Here is a 20528-nt window from a genome sequence, read left to right as displayed (position 1 = left end):
GAAGATGAATATTTACAAAGATTCTAGAAAGCTATAACCAACTTGATAACCCAGGCTTTTGATCTTCATCATGTTCCCATAATATTTTTTTATCAGTAGTTTTAGCTAAATGTTTAAATACCTAATGTGATTTTACGTCCTACTTATACTATTCAGTGTTTGCATATAGATTCACAAATATTATAAGTGACATTATACAAAATATTACTTATAATATTTTCCAGAATAATGACCTTGACTTTGAATAGAAACTAGAGCATTTGGGCTTTAAAAACACTTTGTTTTTTCAATTTCTAAATTGTTCTTTTCAGGAAGTCATTGATGGAGACTGAATTTAAAGTAAAAATGCCAACTTTTGTAAATTTTAACAAAAACGGGATTTCTATAAAGAGATTTAAGTAAATACTGTTCTAGACAAATAGAATAATCAAATAGCACTTGACACGGCCAAACACTGAACTTTCTTTAAAATCACGGGAGCTTCTATTGTAGCAGCTGCAGCACAGAACCTTACACAAACAGGGGAGAAATTATCAGGGCTGTGAGAGCATGGTACGGGATAAAGAAGAAAAGGTGAATGAACATAAGCCAATATAGTTTAAAAAGTAAAGTTAACAAGCAAACTATATTGAAAACCAACTTCCAGAGGAACACAGTTAATTACCACAGCTGTAATAAATCTCTTCCTTTAAGAATGGAAGACAACAAAATAATCTTATCACAATATACCAATAATAGAAAACAAATCAATTATTCACATTCTAAGAAGTTTTACTTGAGGGGGGTTGGGCAGGAGGGAATGAAAGCTTACAAAATTGAAAATGTGAAATAAAATAAATTCAAATTAAGATTTCATATTAATAGAAAAATTTTTTCTAATATTTCCCTTGAGGGAAGAATATTTTCCATAACTGGTTAAAAAGCACCTATGAAACTGTGCTGTCAGCTGTCACAATGGAGGTTTTGGATTCTTTTAGAAATTGCAGCATAACAAAAGGCATTTCACAGCATAACTTTAGAGAAAATGTTATCTGATCTAGAATCACACAGAAAGCAATTAAAAACTCTTTTAATCATTTATAATACACAAATTTTTCTGGGTAGCAGCAGTTGCTCCTGTACTTGCCCTTTTAAAAAATATGAAACAGAAGCAATAGAGTAGGGAAAAAAATTTAGATAAGAGTAACAGTAGCAGCATTAAATAAAAAAGCAAAAAATTTAAATACATTAAAGAAAGCTTCAAAAAAGGAAACAGTATTGTGCAACTTTCAATTATACCAAGTAAAGTGCGCTACCTAAATATTCACTGATAACATTTTCCCTATGTTGAAAAGACAAAATCTACTTATCAGTATTTTTTGATATTTAAAAAAAGAAAAGACATTCACTATTGTAGCCCTCACAGCTCTCTTCCAGTATTTTTAACCATTCAGATGTATTTTGTGGGAATATTTATTCACATAATTTTGCTTAATACATTTCTTTCTACACAAAACTGGATTTAAAACTCTCTATATAACATTTTCAATTACAGTAATAACACATTAATAAATTATAAATTAACAAAATCTTCATATTTGCTTTGAAAAAAACCATTTATCAAATGCTAACCTCCAGATTTTCTGGAAAATTAAAGATGCAAATTGCTATAAATCTGGCATCCCAAATAAATTCTGATTTTTAAAAGTATATAAAATCTCCCTCAAATTATTCCAAGTTCCACTCCAAAAAATTTTATTTTACCCTTTTCTAAAGTTATTAAGTTTACAACTTGCTAAACATTCTACCCAAATGTGGGAAAACTAACTGGAGATGCAAAGCACAACAAAATAATTATGTGAAAAGAACAAAAATACCCGTTAAAACAAAGTTATTGTAGCTGGCAACACTTAAAATTGGTAATTTGTATTTTTTCAAAAGTTGCATAGCTGCAAGATGATTCACTGCTGATTAAATGTTGAGCAGTTTTAAGAGGAAACAATATATTTAATAAATTACAATTCAGCAGACAAATCTACATTTAATTAATTAAAATGCAATTATGTAACTTGATTTATTCTTTGGACTGCATTCTGATAATATTAAACCTTTAATTTAAAATATTACCATATTTTAGCTTTCCTATGTAGAAGTCTATTTTCTACTCTTAGGAGAAAAAAAACGGAAGAACTTGAGATCATGGTCTACATTCAGAGAATGTTTTTACTGCTTCATTACATTTCTTGGTTTCACATTTAAGACTTTAGTTTGTAAGAAGTAAATTATGTGGTTTTTCAATTTAAGAACAGATGAATGCAGAAACATTATGTTGGGGAAAATAAAGAGACCTCAAACTGAAAGACAAAACAAATCAAAACAGAACTAGTTGCACAGCTCTAGAGAACTTAATAAAAAGTAAATCAACTTTTGAATTAGTTAACTTTGGCGTCTGAATACAAAACGTTTATCAGTATTACCTATGTAGATGACTAATAAGGGATGTGCAGCATTTTCAAAATCCCTGTGTGTCCTTGATATGCATGTTTGGTACACTGAGTTCTGTGGTAACTGTCCTCTCTGCAGCAGGCGTTTCTTCCTATATGATTGTCCATCTCTGTATTACCAAGTCTCACAAAACTCAGATTTCTGGCTGAGTATGCCCGCGTTTTTGTTTCTCCAGAGACATGTCTTCATGTCCTCTCAGTTTTTCAAGCATCTTGAAAAGACAAGAAAACCTGTGTAATAATAGATAAATTCAGTTTCAGCAGTGGCCCATAATAGTAACAAATCAAAACACAACATCCATTTTGCCATGAATATTGCTTTAGTAACTATAAATTTTCATTCCCTTACTTACTATTCCAAAAACTCATAAAACCTGTGTGTTGCAGAACAGATCAAAACACAGAAGGACCGATTAAAGCTCAAAATAGTCACAAAAATGTATCAAATACGTAACACAAAGTCATTTCCCTTCCACAACAAAGACTACAGCAAAGTTAAGAATGCATACATACTTAATTTTTTAATATCTCCCCCAAATAACTAAGAACTCCAAAATAAAACTAATGAACTATTTCCTAACTAATCAGAACCTCAAATATTCATGTATCTGTGTTTGGAGCTGATTACTAAATTCTTATGTTGAAGAATGAGTTGAAGAATGAGCCCAGAAATGCTGGGCTTTGTTGCTACATATTGCCTTTTTTTTTTTTTTTTTTAATGTTTTAACAACACCGAATCCTCCTCAAACCCATATGCTTTTAATCCAAGACTGTTTAAGGTATACAAAGAATTTATCATTTGACAAATAAGAGAAGTCAGGACAGAAGGAAAACTGTGAAAGAATCGAGATATTCCATGTCTATAAATTCTTAAAAATGACTCTTTAAGGCCCATACAGATAGACCCATTGGTTCAAATTTCTGTGGGTTCAACTTGCTCCATATAGTAAACTAGTTTCAAACTCACCATACACACACATACACATATATAGAGAGAACATTCGTATGTGTAATACAAGGAAATGAAAATGCTATTTAAGACCAACAGACATAGGTATTCTGACTATGAGATAAGATGCATGTTCCACATATCTCATAAGCTCACTGTGACACTAAAGGAAAAATTTAGCTGATCAGATGATAAAAGAAAAAAATTTATACCATATGAAAAGGTTACTGACTCTACTGTGGTCTGAAGGTGTATTCCCTTCACAAATTCGTGTGCTGAAACCTAATCTCCAGTGCAAGAGTATTAAAAGGTGGAACCTCTGGGAGGTGATATGGTCATGAGGACTCTGCCCTCATAAATGGGATTAGAGTTCCCATAAAAGAGGCTTAAGGAAGTTTGTTGTCCCTTCTGCCATGTGAGCATACACAGAAGGCACCATAAATGAGGAACGACACTAAATATAATGGCACCTTTATCTTGGACTTTCCAGCCTCCAGAACTGTGAGCAATAAATGTATGTCATTCATAAATTAACTGTCTAAGGTATTTTGTTACAGCAGCCCAAATTCACTAAGACAGACTCTAAAGAGACAAATTTTACCTACAGGTGAAGGAGACATATTGCTTTGGCAGGTAAAATATTGTGATTAAAATTTCATTTTATTAGCACTGATTTTTAGTACTTCTCTTAAAATGCTTCTATAATTTTAACCATAGTTTCACTTCATTGGCTCAGATATAAGGTGATACTAAAGACATTCCAAAGCATTCTTCTTTTCAAAAAAAACCTTTCCCATAGTGAAATAAACACATTTGTGCACATATCTCAAAATACCACTTCATCACTACACTTCTCTACCCAGCAATCTTACCTCAATTCATATTTTAAATGTGTTAAGGTATGATGGTTCAAAAGCTGATGGTCTTTTACTTTACTACACTTTACCAAGGCTTTCACATTTCACATGAACAGCCCTACTATTAATATGACAGAGGTTTCACTCAATTGCAGTTATCATTTCAGTTGCTATGGCTGCTTTAAGTTACCTCAAATCTCTCAATATTCTCAGCCTTTCACGTTGTCTGTCTTGAGTCTCTGAACATAGAGGCTCTAACTCCTTCTGAAACAATTCCAGGATCAGCTAAAATGTTTTGCCTTGATGTAACAATCCAACCTTACATCATTTCTGCAAGTCTTTTCATAAAAGCTTTTCATATATTTGAAGACAGCAATTAAGTTAACCTTTATTTTTTTTAAAGCTAAATGATGCCATTTAATTTATAATACTTCATGAAATATGAAAAAAAGCAATACCCAAGTATCATTTAATTCACTAAACATTTTCAGATAATGTTAAAAAAAAACCATGAATAAGCTAAATCAGTGGAGCAAAACTAATTCTTTATTCATTCTTAAAACTCAATTCGATTTTATTTTTTGCCTATTACATAGACAGGCACTTTATTACACGCCAAGGATACAAAAGTGAATGATTAAACTCAATGAATGAATCCATGATGTAACTTTAAAGAAAATGCTCCTACCTAATAATAGCAAAATTGCTAAGAACAGTCCTTGGAGCCAGAATGCCTAGGTTCAAATTTTACCTCCACCAACAAACTAGCTATTTGACTTGACAAATCAAGTTTTGTAAACTTTCTATACTTAATTTCTTCATCTGTATAATAGGAATAGTAATAGTATTGCGCTCAAAGGATTGTTGTAACAATTAGATGAGTTGCTAATAGATGTAAAATGTTTAGAACAATATCTGACACATAATAATGCTAAATGATCAGAATTATATTATCTAAGAACGCACCTGGGAAGTTATGGACAAGAATATATAATTTGATTCTATGGGCTAACTGCATGACCTTGGACTCTTGATGTAACTTGCTGAGTTTTTTTTTTTTCCTCCTTAAACCTCTTTATTGAGGTATGACTGACATACAAAAGCTGTACATATAAATATACAACTTTATGAGTTTGGTACAACTTGCTTCTGAAAGTCATGGAACTTAACTACTCTGACCCTCAGGTTTCTCACTGGGAAAATAAAGTCATAATGTGTATTTTATGGCTTTTGTTTAGTAGTAAACTAAAATTAAATAAGCAAAAGTATTTTCAATATCAAGAATGTAGCACTTAACATATTGTTGTTAATGTATTTTTAAATGTGAGTTTTCTATGCAGTAGCCTAATAAAGTGTCTGAAACATACATATATTATACATACATGCACATGCCACAATGAATAAAAATAATGGTTAAGAATGTGTAATTAAGGATAAGAGTTTAATAAGTAATTGAAACAACAAAAAGGGAGAATTACCTATAAAACAGGAATCTGATGCTTAATCTGAAGGGTGCTCAGGGCAGGATCTATTTACTTCAAACCATTCATCTATGCAGCTAGACAAGAACAAAATCAGAAAAATTAAAATACTTGCATTCAATTATTTTTGTTATGACAGCCACAATAAAAATGTTTACTTCTTGACTTTAATATATCCTTGCAGCAAAAAAAAAATCAATATTTTTAATGATTATATGTGGCAAATAAAATAAAAGATAAGGATATGTTTATCCTGTTTTGATGATTCTAAGCCATTAAGGAAAAAAAATCTTTGCAAAATTATGCTGTGAAGTACTTTAAAGTTCAAACAGAACTATCCCCCAAAGACCATCTATAGAACTATCACTTTACCAATATTCAAAATTAAATGACAAATTTAGATAGATATTTCTCTTTTTAAAAGTTATCCATCTATGCATATGTCAACCTGTTTGTGTTACCCATCAATGTAATAAAAAACAGCTTTTAAATTTTAATCCTTGCCAAAACTTCATCACATTTTATTATTATTATTTTTTTATTTTTTAATTTTAAATTCTCATCAGTTAACTTTTCATCCTTTTCACCAGCTCCACTTGCCAGGTTATCGTGGCCAAGTAAATGTGAGGCTAGGACAGCCCAGGCGAGGCTCCTTACGTAAACGCCTTTCCCCGGGAGAGGATGCCTGGCCCCTCTACTCTAGGCTTGGCTGAGGGGAGGTGGAGTAGGCTGAGTCCACCCCCCAGGAAACCAAGCCAGTTCATCACATTTTAAAAGGCCATATTTATGTGTGATTATTGAATATTTATTTTAACTCTATCCCACCCTGCAATACACCTTCTCAGTCACACCAGGCATATTTCAAGTATTCAACAGTGACATGGCTCAGTCTTCTTTACTGGATAGTACAGATATAGGACATTTCCATCACAGCAGAAAGTTCTATGTCACAGTGCTGTAATAGATGATAAAATCAAGGTCTTGAAAGGTAAAGTAACTTGCCTAACAGTTAATAAGTTCAGGATTCAAACTGTTCAACATTTTCATTGGCGACATATGCCACAAAGCCACAAGGTTTGGCTGATATGCTGAAAGGCAAAATTAATATTTATCATTCTTATATCCTGACAAGTTGGTTTGGTAGGTGAAAATGACTGATGAAATTAAAAAGAAAAAAGGTAAAGTACCTCATCAACATGTTCTTTCAATATCTAAATTTCTGAAGACTTTTGTTCTCTAAATACATCCCCAGTTAGGCTTATAACATTGTTTTCAGCCTGTTCTCTCCCACTTAGCTCTAGAGTCCTCTGGTCTACCAGAATACCTCTTAAAATGAAGTACTAAGAACTAAACAAAATACTCCAGATGTGTTAATTCACAGTGTATCTGAATAGTACCTAGGTGTGATCTATTAATAAAATGGGTACTTCTTAATTTAAAACCATATAAATGTGGCTCATCATGAGAAATAATCATTTAAATCCCCAGGCCCTTTACATATAATCTGCTATCAATCCATTTATGTTTCATTCTAAACTATTTTCATTGGTTATTTAAAATATTATAGTTCCTTCTACCAGCTCCAGCAGGAAATCACTATCTTGAATTGGGTGCTTTTCATTCTTAGGCATTTTCTTACTCTATAACTATGTATGTCTGTATTCTAAAACTACATATAGTAGTGTTCCCATGTTTAAATTTTTATATAAATGCTACCACAAAATAGTATTATGCTTTTTCTAACTTGCTTTTGTCACTCAATTTGTTTAAAATTTGCAATTATGAGCAACTCTCATTCTGACATTTTCATTGTGTATAGTATTCCATTATATAAGTATACCACAATTTATGTATTCATTTTTTTACTGATAGAAAATTTCAATGATGCTATGAACACTCTTTGAGATAAGGGGCTTGCATCAGAATATAAATTTTTTTGTTTTTGTTTTTTGCAGAGACGGGGGTCTCACTATGTTGCCCAGGCAGGTCTCAAACTCCTTGGCCTCAAGCAATCCTTCCACCTCAGCCTTCCAAAGTGCTCGAATTATAGGCATCAGGCCACCTCACCTAGTCCCAGAACATAAATTAATTTTGTCACTAATCACACCAGTTCAACTGACTATTGACTGATTTATTTATTTAAATCATAGTAAGATTTTCTCAGTGAATAAAGCATTGTGCTAATTTATATTCTGTCACAAGCTCCTTATGTTCTTCTAGACCTGCACTTTGGGTTGCAACACCGTCCTAGAGCAAAAGATCAACAATTTCTCTAGAAGTGAAATTTCTCTAGGGGTGAGTTTCACCTAAAGGTGAAATTACTGAGTTCTAGGATATGTACTACACATAGCTATTACAGAGTTATCCACCAAGTATACCAACCTATATTTGTACATTTTTTGGCTATCTGGGGTTCTTTTTTTTTCCTGAATTGACTGTTAACAATTTTTGCCAGATTTTCTATTTCGATTTGTTTTTTCCTTATAAATTAGCAGGAAGCTATTATCTGTATTTCAGCTATAATACAATATACACTTTTTTTTTTTTTTGAGACAGAGTCTCACTTTGTTGCCCAGGCTAGAATGAGTGCCCTGGCATCAGCCTAGCTCACAGCAACCTCAGACTCCTCGGCTTAAGGGATCCTACTGCCTCAGCCTCCCGAGTAGCTGGGACTACAGGCATGCACTACTATGCCCGGCTAATTTTTTCTATATAGATTTTTAGTTGGCCATATAATTTCTTTCTATTTTTTTTTTAGTAGAGACAGGGTCTCGCTCTTGTTCAGGCTGGTCTCGAACTCCTGACCTTGAGCAATCCACCTCGGCATCTTAGAGTGCTAGGATTACAGGCGTGAGCCACCACGCCCGGCCAATATACACATTTTTGATAAACTTTACTTTCCACAAAATTGTAAACTAAAAGTAACAGGGATTATGGGGGAAAATCAGTTTAAAGGCAGACCACTCAAATAACACAATTTTATAACCAGAGCAACATATTTATTCCTAGTAAATATGCTTTTTAAAAATGGTGAAGTTAGCTTCACAGAAAGGATTAAAGAAGGATTGAGACTGCTGGGTTATGAAAACAAAAGCCAATGAATACACAAAACATGAGAACTGTGAAATAAGCACCTACAAAAAAAGGCCATGGTCTAATTAAACTAACAGAAAGAACATAGGGAGAGGGGTATCCTTATAGTACTGTATTCTTACACAGCTTGCTGTGTTAGCATACATGCTTTCATCTTGCTGTTAACTCAAGGGAGAAAAACATTAATGTGCTGGGAAATATTATGTATGAACCAGTCAGATCATGTTACTGATATTGTCTTCACTCTCTCATTTACCAAATGCAATGAGTTAACTGTATTATAGCCAATCACTGAAGGAAACTATTATTTCAGATACCAAACCTTTATTGTCATGAAAAATAATCTCCATCTAAGGTTTTGTTTTTGGCTTTTTTTGCAGTGTCATGATACAAATAAGTTTTAAATTTAATATATAGCCAAATTTATCAATCTTTAAGTTTTTCAATTGGGGGGAAAGGTTTAGCTTAGACAAAAAATAATTCCTTCCCAAAAGGTCAAAAATATTTCCCTATATTCTTTCCTTACCACTTTAGATTTTGATTTTCATAGGCAGGTATGCAGTTGACCTAGAATTGATGTTTACTTCAAATGTAAGACAGGGATTCAAATGTTTTTCTATATCAATAACCAATTGATTCCAGTACCATTTATTGAACAGTTCATTCTTTGTCTACTACATTGTAAGGCCATCTCTAGCAAATCAATAATTTTCATTCATTCTATCCAACAAACATTTATATAGCCTCTATTATCTGTCATCACTTTCCAAAATTAAACTCATTTAAACCCTCATAACTCTATAAAATTGGTATTATCATCTCATCTTGCAGACCGAAAGAGAGAGAAAAACTAAGTAACTTGGCCAAGATCCATACAGCCAATTAGTGGAGGGCCTGAGATTCAAATCTTGGGAGTCCAGATTCCAGTGTCCATGCTTTTAACCTCCATGCGATGCTGTTTCTCCATATAGGCATGAATGTTTATGAACTCTATTCTGTTGCATTGGCTTACCTGTCCCATTTCCACACTGTCTTAAGTAATATGGTCTTATAATAAATGTGTAAACAAGTCCTGCCAATATAATGCTCTTCTTCATGAGTGTTTTGACTGTTCTTGGCCCTTTGCTCTTTCTTTGGTCCATATATATTTTTAGAATCAACTTGTCAAGTTATGGGAAAAAACTAGTTGAGATTTGATTGGGCTAGTATTAACTATCTAGATTAATTTGGGGTAAAATTACATCTTTATGACATGGAGTCTTCCTATCTACAATGTGGTATACCTCCACATTTACTTTAGATCACCTATGATATCTTTCAATAAAATTTTAAAATTTTCTCTGAATGTCTTGTATATCTTTTGTAGAATTTGTTCCTAATATATCTCTAGCCTTTGTAGTTTCTGTTGTCATTATGTTACTGTTTTTTAAAAAGTTATATTTTCTTCTTTCTTATTCAGATTTTGGGATACGAATGCAACTGATTTCCATGTTTACCTCATATCTGGCAATCTTGCTGAACTCATTAATTTTAATAATTTATCTAATGTTTCTTTTAGCTTTTGCTTTAAAATCATTAATATGTTAGTATAGAATTTTACTGGAAGCTTTCTCATATTTATTGAGTTAATTTAATGGTCTTTCTCCTTTGATTTATTAATGTAGTAAGTATATATATACACACACACACACGCACACACACACACTATATATATATATTGTTTTTCAATCTTATAGGTTCTTGCTCTTGCTCAGGCTGGTCTCAAACTCCTGACTTCAAGTGATCCTCCCACCTTGGCCTCCCAGAGTGCTAGGATTACAGGCGTGAGCCACCGCACCTGGCCTTTGCTGTTACTTTTCTAATTTAAGTTAGAAACTTGGCTTATTGATTTCCAGCCTTTCTTTCTACTCTAACACAAACTTTCCAAAAATCACTAAGTACACATCAAAAATTTTTCATTATTATTCAGTTATGAGTATTTTCTAAGTTTCACTATTATTCTTTTTGATCTAGGACTTACTTAGAAGTATATGTGAGGATTATTTATCTTTTTATTATTGACATCTAACAGTCAGAGAACAGCAGTTCGTATGGTATCAATTCTTTGTAGTTTGCTGAAACTTGCTTTATGGCCTGGGACATGATCAATTTCTATAATACTCCATGTGTGCTTGAAAAAAACATGTATCCCCTAATTGCAAACAAATACATATCCATTAGATCAAATTTATTACCTATATTGCTCATTTTCCAGATTTTGATTCACTTTTTGTGTGTACGGCTTGACTCAGTGAGAGGTTGTGTTGAAATTTCCCATTATTATGATAGATTTGTCAATTTCTTCTGACAGTTTTATAGTTTATTGTGAGATTGTTACTAGATATACAAAAAATAGAATTTTATATACTTTTTTATCTTATATAGTGACTCTATTTATCCCTAATAACGCTTTTTGCTGTAAAGTTTACTTTGTCTAATACTATTATAGTTTAGCTTTATCAGTTTTCTTTTTGTTAGTATTTGCCTGGATGTAGTTTTCTATCCTTTTACTTTCATATTGCTCTATATCCTTATGTTTAAGTGTGTTGCTTATCAATAACATATCCCAACTTTTCATTCTGTTTTTCAACTGGTGAGTGTATTTCATGTAGATTTATTATAATTATTGATATATCTGGATTTATTTTTTACCTCATTTTATGTTATTTACTCTGTTTTCCTCCACCCAGTACAATTCCCTCTCATTTTCATTGGTTTGAAAGTCATAGTTTTCTGGGGTTTTTTTGTAGTTACATTAAGTAGTTTTTCTTTTACCTAAAATTTTAAAGTATTGCACTGAAAACAAGATGACCTTACAAGAAACCAGACAGGCTTGGGAGTCATGCAGATTCCAAATCTACTGTAATCTCAGCTCTGCTATTTACTAGCCAAGCAACCTTGGAAAATTCCCTACCGTCCCTTAGCTTAAAATTGTAAAATGAGGTTGTTACAAGGCTTACATGAGGCAACCTATTTTAAGAAGCTACGGACAATACCTGGGTTATAGTAAATGTTTAAAAAATGGTAGGCTTGTGGATACAAATAGATGTGGTTTCAAATCTTAGTTCTAACAGGGAAAAAAGGCCATTATTTTGTTAAGAGAGAGAGTGTGTGTGTGTGTGTGTCTGTGTGTGTGGTGGGGTGGAGGGTTGTTTCAACTAAGAAGAAACCTTTTCAGCCCCAACTACAATGTTTGAAATGTTTGAAACTCTAACATCAACTTGGTTAACATGAAACTAAACTTACCCTTTATGATATATGCATAGACAAGGCAGTCGTGCTATGGTATCTCCCTGTTGCAATTCTTCAAGGCATATTGCACATTCCCCAGCATCTTTACTCAGTACATCCTCTGAAGAAAGAGAAAATCAATTCAGGACAATAAAATTATGCATTAAATTGAAAAAGAATTATGTGAATGTTAATATATAAAGAGTAGCATATCTTGTCTTATCAGAAATACATAAAACTCAGCATCTGTATCTGAAATACTATTCATAAACAAGTGAATAATGTTTACCCTTACTTACAGTGTCTTGCATTTCCACGTCTAAGTTACTCAGGCATTACAATAAGCAAAAACAGTACAGAATTCCCCAAACTGCAAAGGATTTTGCTCTAGAACTTATCAGTAAGTCAGTTATTTATTATGTGGAATTCATTTTCCTTCTCCTATTAATCTATATTAGTTTGGTGCCCAAGATAGTTCAAAAAAGTTTAGAGTATAATGTGGCAGAAAAGATAGGAAAATAAAATACTACCATAATTTTTAAAATTCTAAAATAACAAAATTGGATAGTTCAAGAAATCATCCTGCATATGGGACTTTTAAATGGCTGCTTAACTCAAGAAAATGCAAAGGAAGATCAAAGCTTTTGTGTAGATTCTGAAAGAGACTTTTGGAAACTTGAGAATTTCAGACATGGATGTAGCAATTCTTCATAATCTTTTTCCATAACAATGCCAAACCTATTATTCTAGGCAGCAATTAGAGTGGCTTCCAGAGGGACCTGCAGGGTATTTTAAAAACTCTATGGTGTTAAATATTGGCAGTGTTAAAATATTCCAGGGGTAAACCCCTTTATAAAGCAAAAGTTCCTTTTGAAAAAATAAAAAAACTTCTGTCAATTAATGTTTTATGTTGCAAGGTTAATTTAAGGCCGGGCATGGTGGCTCATGCCTGTAATCCCAGCACTCTGGGAGGCCGAGGCTGGAGGATTGCTTGAGGTCAGGAGCTTGAGACCCGCCTGAGCAAAAGTGAGACCCCAATCTCTATTAAAAACAGAAAAAAATTGGCCAGTGCCTGTAGTCCCAGCTACTCGGGAGGCTGAGACAGGAGGATCGCTTGAGCCCAGGAGTTTGAGGATGCAATGAGCTCTGATGATGCCACTGCACTCCAGCCTGGTTAACAGAGTGAGACAGTCTCAAAAAAAAAAAAAAAAAAAAATTTTTTTTATACACCCACACCTCCTGTAAAAACCAACAAATTGTGCACATATGTGTTACAGTTCCTTATAGAAAAATTCATTCTATGAGAAGTGGCTCCTCACTTTAATTATTAATTTTGAGACAGCGCATTAAGAGGAAATGGGGGGGGGGCTATATGGTCTACAAAAGAGAAGGTACCAGCAGATCAGCAGATTTACTCAGAAGGCTGGAGGAGATTACAGGGCAATTTCTGCAGAATGAGGAAAGGCCTCAACAAGAAGGGTTTATACTGGCTGAATCTAGAAAATGTGTCAGGAGTGATTTTACCTAACTACTGGGTAGCTCACAAGCTAATATATTACAATCAGAGGCCTAGGCAGGAAAAGATTTCTGGACAAGCAAAGCTGGATAAACAGAAAGTATTGTTTATTACCACTTCCCTCAAGTTTCCTTTCCTCATTATTTTGATCTTGAACCTGGAGGTCCCACCCACTACCCCAGCCCCACCCCACCCCATACCCCAAAGCCTTTTCTCTTTTTGATCTCCATTTTTCTCTTATTGTTTTGGTATCTTTCAAGAGAAGATTCAGAATAGGGAACCAGTTTAATGCAAAGCACCTAGCTAGGATGATAGCAGTGAGAACAAAAAGAAAAGGATCTGAAGGAAACACTGAAAAAAAAAAAATCTTAGTAAAGGACTATAATTCCAAATAATATCGTATATTCTTACCACTTAGATTTTTCTTTTTTACCACAGATATATCAACATTTTAAAAAAGAATTATGTGAATATAAGTACCATAACAAACTTCAAAAAAAATCAGCTACCACTTTTTATCAAACCTAGGACCATCAATGATGCACCATTAGCTTTATATACCAGCTAATAAGAAAAAAAATGCTTCCATTAAACCATGACATAACATCAATTTAAAGCACATCTCATTTTCAGAGCTGTAACGTTCAACAAAGAAGTATATGATGGACTAGGGTATCACATTTTCCATCTTTTGGAATATATTAGTAATGCATCTAGATTTAAGTAAAACTGAACCATCAAATATCATTTATCATAAATTAAGAAAATGAGATAAAAAAGCTTTTAATATAAAGAAACATTTCTGCCACATAAGTCCATGATTACCAACACCAAATGGAAATAAATAGAAATCTGCTAGGTACAGGCTTCTGAATACATTGTTGACAGAAAAAATAACTGTCTTGCAACACTTTTACATTAACCTATGTTAGGTCTCATTTCTTTATTGCAACAGATTTTTTAAAGTCTGAGGGGAAAAACAAAACGAAAAACCTGCCACTGTTCTATTATATAGAGGTCTCTAACTTAGGTTAAAAAGAGAGAGAGAGAAAATTTAAAAAATAAAGTCTTTGAGATGAAAATAATTTTAATATTTTAAAAGGTCTCAGTTTTACCTTATTTACAAGAAAATTTATAATACAACAAAGGCAAATCCAATCTGCCCATAATTAACAAAATGATATATATTTTAAGAATATAATGCTATTTTAAAATTGACAGGGGCAAGAATTATCCCTCATATGCTTTGCAGGTACTAAGTTTAAAAAATCTTTTTAGTTTAATTCAGAATGCTGTATTAAAGTCAGTCACTTTGGCTGGGCACGGTGGCTCATGCCTGTAATCCTAGCACTCTGGGAGGCCAAGGCGGGTGGATCGTTTGAGCTCAGGAGTTTGAGACTAGCCAGAGCAAGAGCGAGACCCCGTCTCTACTAAAAAAATAGAAAGAAATTATAGGGACAACTAAAAATATATATAGAAAAAAAAATTAGCCAGGCATGGTGACGCATGCCTGTAGTCCCAGCTACTCGGGAGACTGAGGCAGGAGGATTGCTTGAGACCAGGAGTTTGAGGTTGCTGTGAGCTAGGCTGACGCCATGGCACTCTAACCTGGGCAAAGAGTGAGACTGTCTCAAAAAAAAAAAAAAAAAAAAAGAAAAGAAAAAAAAATAAAGGTAGTCACTTTAGTCATAAATTCCCTTAAAACCTAGTAATGAAAAAAAATCAGAGCTACCCTTCAAAACTGTATTTCCTATATCAAGAAAGGTACACCTTACTCAGCTATAAGAAATAACGATGATACGACATCTCTTTGGTTCTCCTGGAGAGAGCTGGAACCCATTATACTAAGTGAAGTATCCAAAGAATGGAAAAACAAGCATCACATGTACTCACCAGAAAACTGGTTTCCCTGATCATCACCTAAATGTACATCAGGGAAGGATACCAATTGGATATCAGACTGGGATGGGGGGTGGGGGGAGGGGATGGGCGTATGCCTACATGATGAGTGCGTTGCACACCCTCTGGGGAATGGTCATGCTTGAAGGTGCAGACCTGGGGAGGTGGGGGGGGGGGAGGGGATGGAGGTATGACTACATGATGAGTGCCAGGCGCACTGTCTGGAGAATGAGAACGGACGCGCTTGGGACTCTGTCTCGGGGGGATGGGTGGGACATGGAAAATGTATATAACCTAAACTTATGTACCCCCATGATGAGCTGAAATAAAAAAAAAAAAAAAAAAAAAAAAGAAAGGTACACCTATGTAAAAAAAAATCCCAAATACACTGATTTCGATGCAGACGCAGCCCAATATCCACTGTAAATAGTTTATAATAAAATTATTTCTGCTCAGAAAATTAAAAGCTAATGTTGACATATTGTAGCCACTGCTCAACTGCATTTTGATAACCAATTCTTGAGTCAGAAGGCAGTTTACTCTTACTGTAAAACCTCATGGCTACTGCTTCAACTAGCAAATGCTTAATTTTCAAATTTTAAAGTCTTGTTGCCAATAGAACCTGTCTTTGAATGTTGGAAAACATTTTCAGTTTTGAAAATTTTGAATTCACTGTGCAATGTGATTAATTTTTGCTTACCTGGGGATTTGCTAAAATATTCCTCTCTCTCACCCCTACTATGATACTTTCATTCAAAGAAAACTTTTGAGCTTTTGCCTTCACAAGGGGAACTAAGTTTTATAAATGTGAAAGAATTGTTAGTAATGTGATGTAGTCATAGTTAAATAGAGCCTGGAAACACTACTAAATCCAGGACACTGAAACATCTTCAAGACAGTTGGGAAAAGATTATTAAAAACCTTTAGTCAACCAATTGACAATATTTATGAAGATACAATCCACAGGCACTAAGAAGTTAACACTTAAGGTGTGAAATACCTTGGGGCAGAATACTAACTAGACAAAACTGGTATTAGAGAAGCAGAGAAGGGAACACTAACAGATTTAACTACCACAGTTGGCTAGTCTAGAATCCTCCTTCACCAATGATGATCAATGGAGATGTATGAGATTGCAAATAGGGAACTAAAGTTGTGTTGCTTTTTAATACATGTTGCTGATCTCCTACCTAAACATATGGAGTAGTAAAAGTTAAATCAGTGCCATTGCTTACCAGTCTCTTTGTTTTACTCATATGATCCATACATTAATTTAGATATACTAATATAGGAAAAGAACAGTTAAAAGACTAGAAAACAGCAATGATTTTTAACCAGAGGTGGACAACAGACAGAATCACTTATGGGGGTGCATTCTCAATACAGAAAAAAAAGGTATATGTATCTGAGTTCTATTCCTAGAGATTCTGAAATATACACCTGCCTCAGGAACACAACTGCTATCAAAGAAAAGACATGCTGAAGAAGAAAGCTAAGATTTAAACTTCATATGAATTCCCATTCTATTAGCTACATAACCTCAAAAATGTTAGTCAACCTCAAGTCTCCTTTTACTCTTCTTTAATATTAGTACACCAAAGGTACTCAGAATATTATAGAGATGAAATTTTAAAGAATTATGTGGACAAAAAACTTCGTATGTTATAAAAACACTATACAAAATATTAGTTTTTTTAATCAGGAAATATTGTATGCACCTCTCCAAAAACAAAAGTGGTCATCTTCCAATTTCTTTTTCTCCCCATCCTTGCATTCTAGTTGTTTCAAACTTATATAATGCCATCAAATAACCCCAAGACAACCAGGAACTTCTATAGGATACTCCTGATCTAGCCATTTTTTGGCACCTATTATAACTGCCAGGCTTGGAAAAACTCCATGCAAAAGACACTGCCTAATTAATTTATAAACGTTTTGGCTTCATTTCATATTTTAAAAGCATTACAAATGTCCCCTTTGTTATGTGCTTTTAGACATATTTAAGTCGTACATTAATCCTATGAGGCAACTATTGTTACCTCCATTTTACACATAAGGAAACTGAGGCTCAAAGAAGTAAAGTAACTTACCAGAAGTTATTAAACTAGTAAGTCCTGGGGTCAGGATTCAAATTTAGGCTAAGTCCTTGGCCTTTTTCCTACTTCATGAATTTTGCTATGAGAAACAATTTCACTTTAAAGTAGCGTAAGTACCAAAGCAAATGAACCATTTTAGACAACTTTAAGTTTTAAATACTCAAGCTGGGGATGGCTACATATTTAGAGGCAGTATTCTTAGTACTAGTCACAAAGTTATTAAATCATTATGAAAACTGGTATCAGAAATGAGCTTACACTGTACTGCTTACACAGTTTTAAACAGCCCTGTCTAACAGAACTTTCTGTGATGAAAGAAAGTCTTTTATCTGTGCTGTCCACGACTGTCACCACTAGCCATATATGGCCTGAAAATAGCACTTAAAATGTGGCCAGTGCAACTGAGAAACTGAATTTTTAATTTAATGTTGGTAAAATATGAAACCTTAAAATATATAGTAGATAATGAATATACATTTATAAACTAGTTACAAACTTCTGTTAATTGGTATTTCACTTATAGCCTCTCAAGCTCTTAAAATTTGCGTTGTCCAAAGAAATTACTTAAAATTCAAGCAGCCAAATATGCAAAATCAAAATATTTAGCAGGTCCAAGCACATATCCATATAGTTATTGCAGATCAAGACAACATGAAAAAAAAAAGCAAACAGCCAAAATTCTTAAAAAAAAAAAAACCCAAAACACCAAACCAACAAATAAGACTGAATTTGTTAGAGGCAGCCAAAAAAACTCCATGCGAAAATTTCATAATCATCACAACTTTATTTTCAGATCAAGCATCCAAACAGGTATGTGATATTTTCAGCAAAATACAATGCCAAGCACTATTATGGATCAGGCATTTTACCTGAAGATTTATTTTTTGTTCTTGAACCCTCAATGATAGCAGTAGAAAACAAAAGCAGCTGAAATGTGAAATAATCCCTAGAAAAATCAAGAATTAAAAAAATTTACAACATTAGTAAGAAGCAATTACTCAAAGAATAAAAAGTTGGGGCTCACCAGGTTTAATAATAAATACTTGCACATATTAAATTATCTCTAATGGGTTTAAAAGAAGTTAACATTAATATTTTAGATGACAGACCCATGAGTTATTACTGTACTCAAATATAAGGGGGTTTAGAAATGACATTTAACAAAGGAAAGTTGCCATTTTCAATGTAAGATAAACATATTAATAAAAACATGGGAATAACATTTATTAATCTGTCTAAAACTTAACATTCCTGGTCAGCTTTTACCCTTTTTAGAACCTTATCCTTCTGATTCAACTAGAAATTATTGAATTCTCTGCCTAAATGCCACTGACCATTACTTTATCAATTCTTCTCTAGTTTAAGTAAGAATTGATTATTAAATACATAGCTACCCTTTATCTGCATTGTTAGAAAATTAATGTAAAATTAAGACTAATTCTCCAAAGGAGATAGAATTTATGACTCTTCCGATGACTTTTTAAAAAAGTTTGTACACTTAGGAATATTCTGGAAATTGGCATTTGGCACATTCTCTAGAGAATGTAGCTAAAATAACATGGAACCCAACCTATAAACTCTAATAGCTACAATATATGAATGATATATTAACTCCAACTTAGACTCAGCTTTCTTGGGCATTTTTGCTCCTATCTTGCCTTTAAAAAGCTAATTCAGGATTAAGTATTTCATAAAATTAAGAACCTAAAAGCTGCAAGTAGTCATACAAGTCACCTATGAAATTATTAGATTACAATATTTCCCAATCATCAAATCAAACTATAAGATAATTTTCCTGTGAACCCTCCCTGTTACAAAACAACACTAAAACCTGAAAACAATTACACTGATTTGCTAAACCCTAAACAAATATTTTCCTAAATTAGTTGTCCACATGAATTGAAGAAAAAAAAATATTTTGAAACTGCTGAATACATACAAGAATAGAAGAAACTATATTTAGAACTAACATTTTAAGTTCATTTGTCTTGAATCACTACAAAGAAAAAAAAAAACAATAGTCCCGAAAAAAAAAAACAACAAAAAACCCTCATCTGATTTTCAATCTTAATTTTAGTATTATATATATTTAAAATTAGATGAATGTATTGAATCACAATGTATGTAGGCTAATAACAGCAATAAAAAAGGAGTCATAAAATCTGGGTAATATGTTGTAGCAAATAAAAAAAAAACCCCACAAGTGTAACTTATAGACTGTTCTAGGTTCAAATTCCAACTCTTACAATTTATTTAGAAATATAATAGGGATAACAGTGCCCACCCTCATAGGATAGTGGTAAGAATTAAATAATACCTCTAAAATGTCTAGCATTATACCTGGCACAGAGCAGATATGTTCGGAATCTACCTATGTGATTACTGGCAAGAAAGTATTCTTTGAGTTTGTTTTCTGCAATCTGAAGTGGTAATAATGACAAAACCTGCTTGACCTGTCTCTTTGGATTGTGGTGAAGATCTAATAAGATAATGCAAATGAAGGCAGTCTCATGGAAAAAGAACAGGCTTGAACATTGGACAAGTCACAAACCTCTTTGAGCCTCATTTTCTTCAAATAAACTGCATGTCATAATACTTACATCTCACACGGTTTTAACACTGATGATTAAAAATAAAGCTAATAAATGTGAAAATACTTAAAAGGCATTAACTAAATATTATTGAATATAAACAAAATTTTACTACAGTAGTATTGAAGAAAATGGAAAAATGTCAATTCAAACAGTATTACAGCATGCAATACATAGTATATGTTACACGAGAACTATCATCAGATTTATAAACTAGGATTCCATACATCATTTTGTGAAAATGAATTTGGAAAGGAGTATTACAATGTGCATGTCCTGTCTACTGCCTTTGT

General features: G+C 33.1%; 1 protein-coding gene and 1 non-coding gene across 4 annotated transcripts in view; both read right to left on the bottom strand.

Annotated features, from left to right (window-relative positions):
• Positions 1-753: 753 nt before the first annotated feature.
• The window catches only part of ZNRF2 (zinc and ring finger 2), a 95999-nt gene continuing 76224 nt past the window's right edge, over positions 754-20528 (bottom strand). Inside the window, exons 3-5 of one of the 3 annotated variants that reach the window (XM_045564230.1) lie at positions 12149-12254; positions 5768-5847; positions 2613-2695 (exon numbers count right to left, since the gene is read on the bottom strand). In XM_045564230.1, the coding sequence (XP_045420186.1) occupies positions 5790-5847; positions 12149-12254 (164 nt within the window). In that variant the 3' untranslated portion in view covers positions 2613-2695; positions 5768-5789. Of the gene's footprint in view, positions 2715-5767; positions 5848-12148; positions 12255-20528 lie in introns of all 3 variants that reach the window. The other 2 variants (XM_045564229.1, XM_045564228.1) reach the window with 2 other exon arrangements.
• On the bottom strand, positions 6390-6528 carry LOC123647885. Its single transcript, XR_006738414.1, has one exon. It is a non-coding gene; the product is annotated as a small Cajal body-specific RNA 21 (non-coding RNA).

The sequence above is a fragment of the Lemur catta genome, chromosome 11, assembly GCF_020740605.2.
Source record: "Lemur catta isolate mLemCat1 chromosome 11, mLemCat1.pri, whole genome shotgun sequence".
Taxonomy (NCBI): Eukaryota; Metazoa; Chordata; class Mammalia; order Primates; family Lemuridae; genus Lemur; species Lemur catta.
The sequence above is the reverse complement of the archived record's forward strand: the minus strand, read 5'-3'. Positions and strand labels throughout refer to the sequence as shown.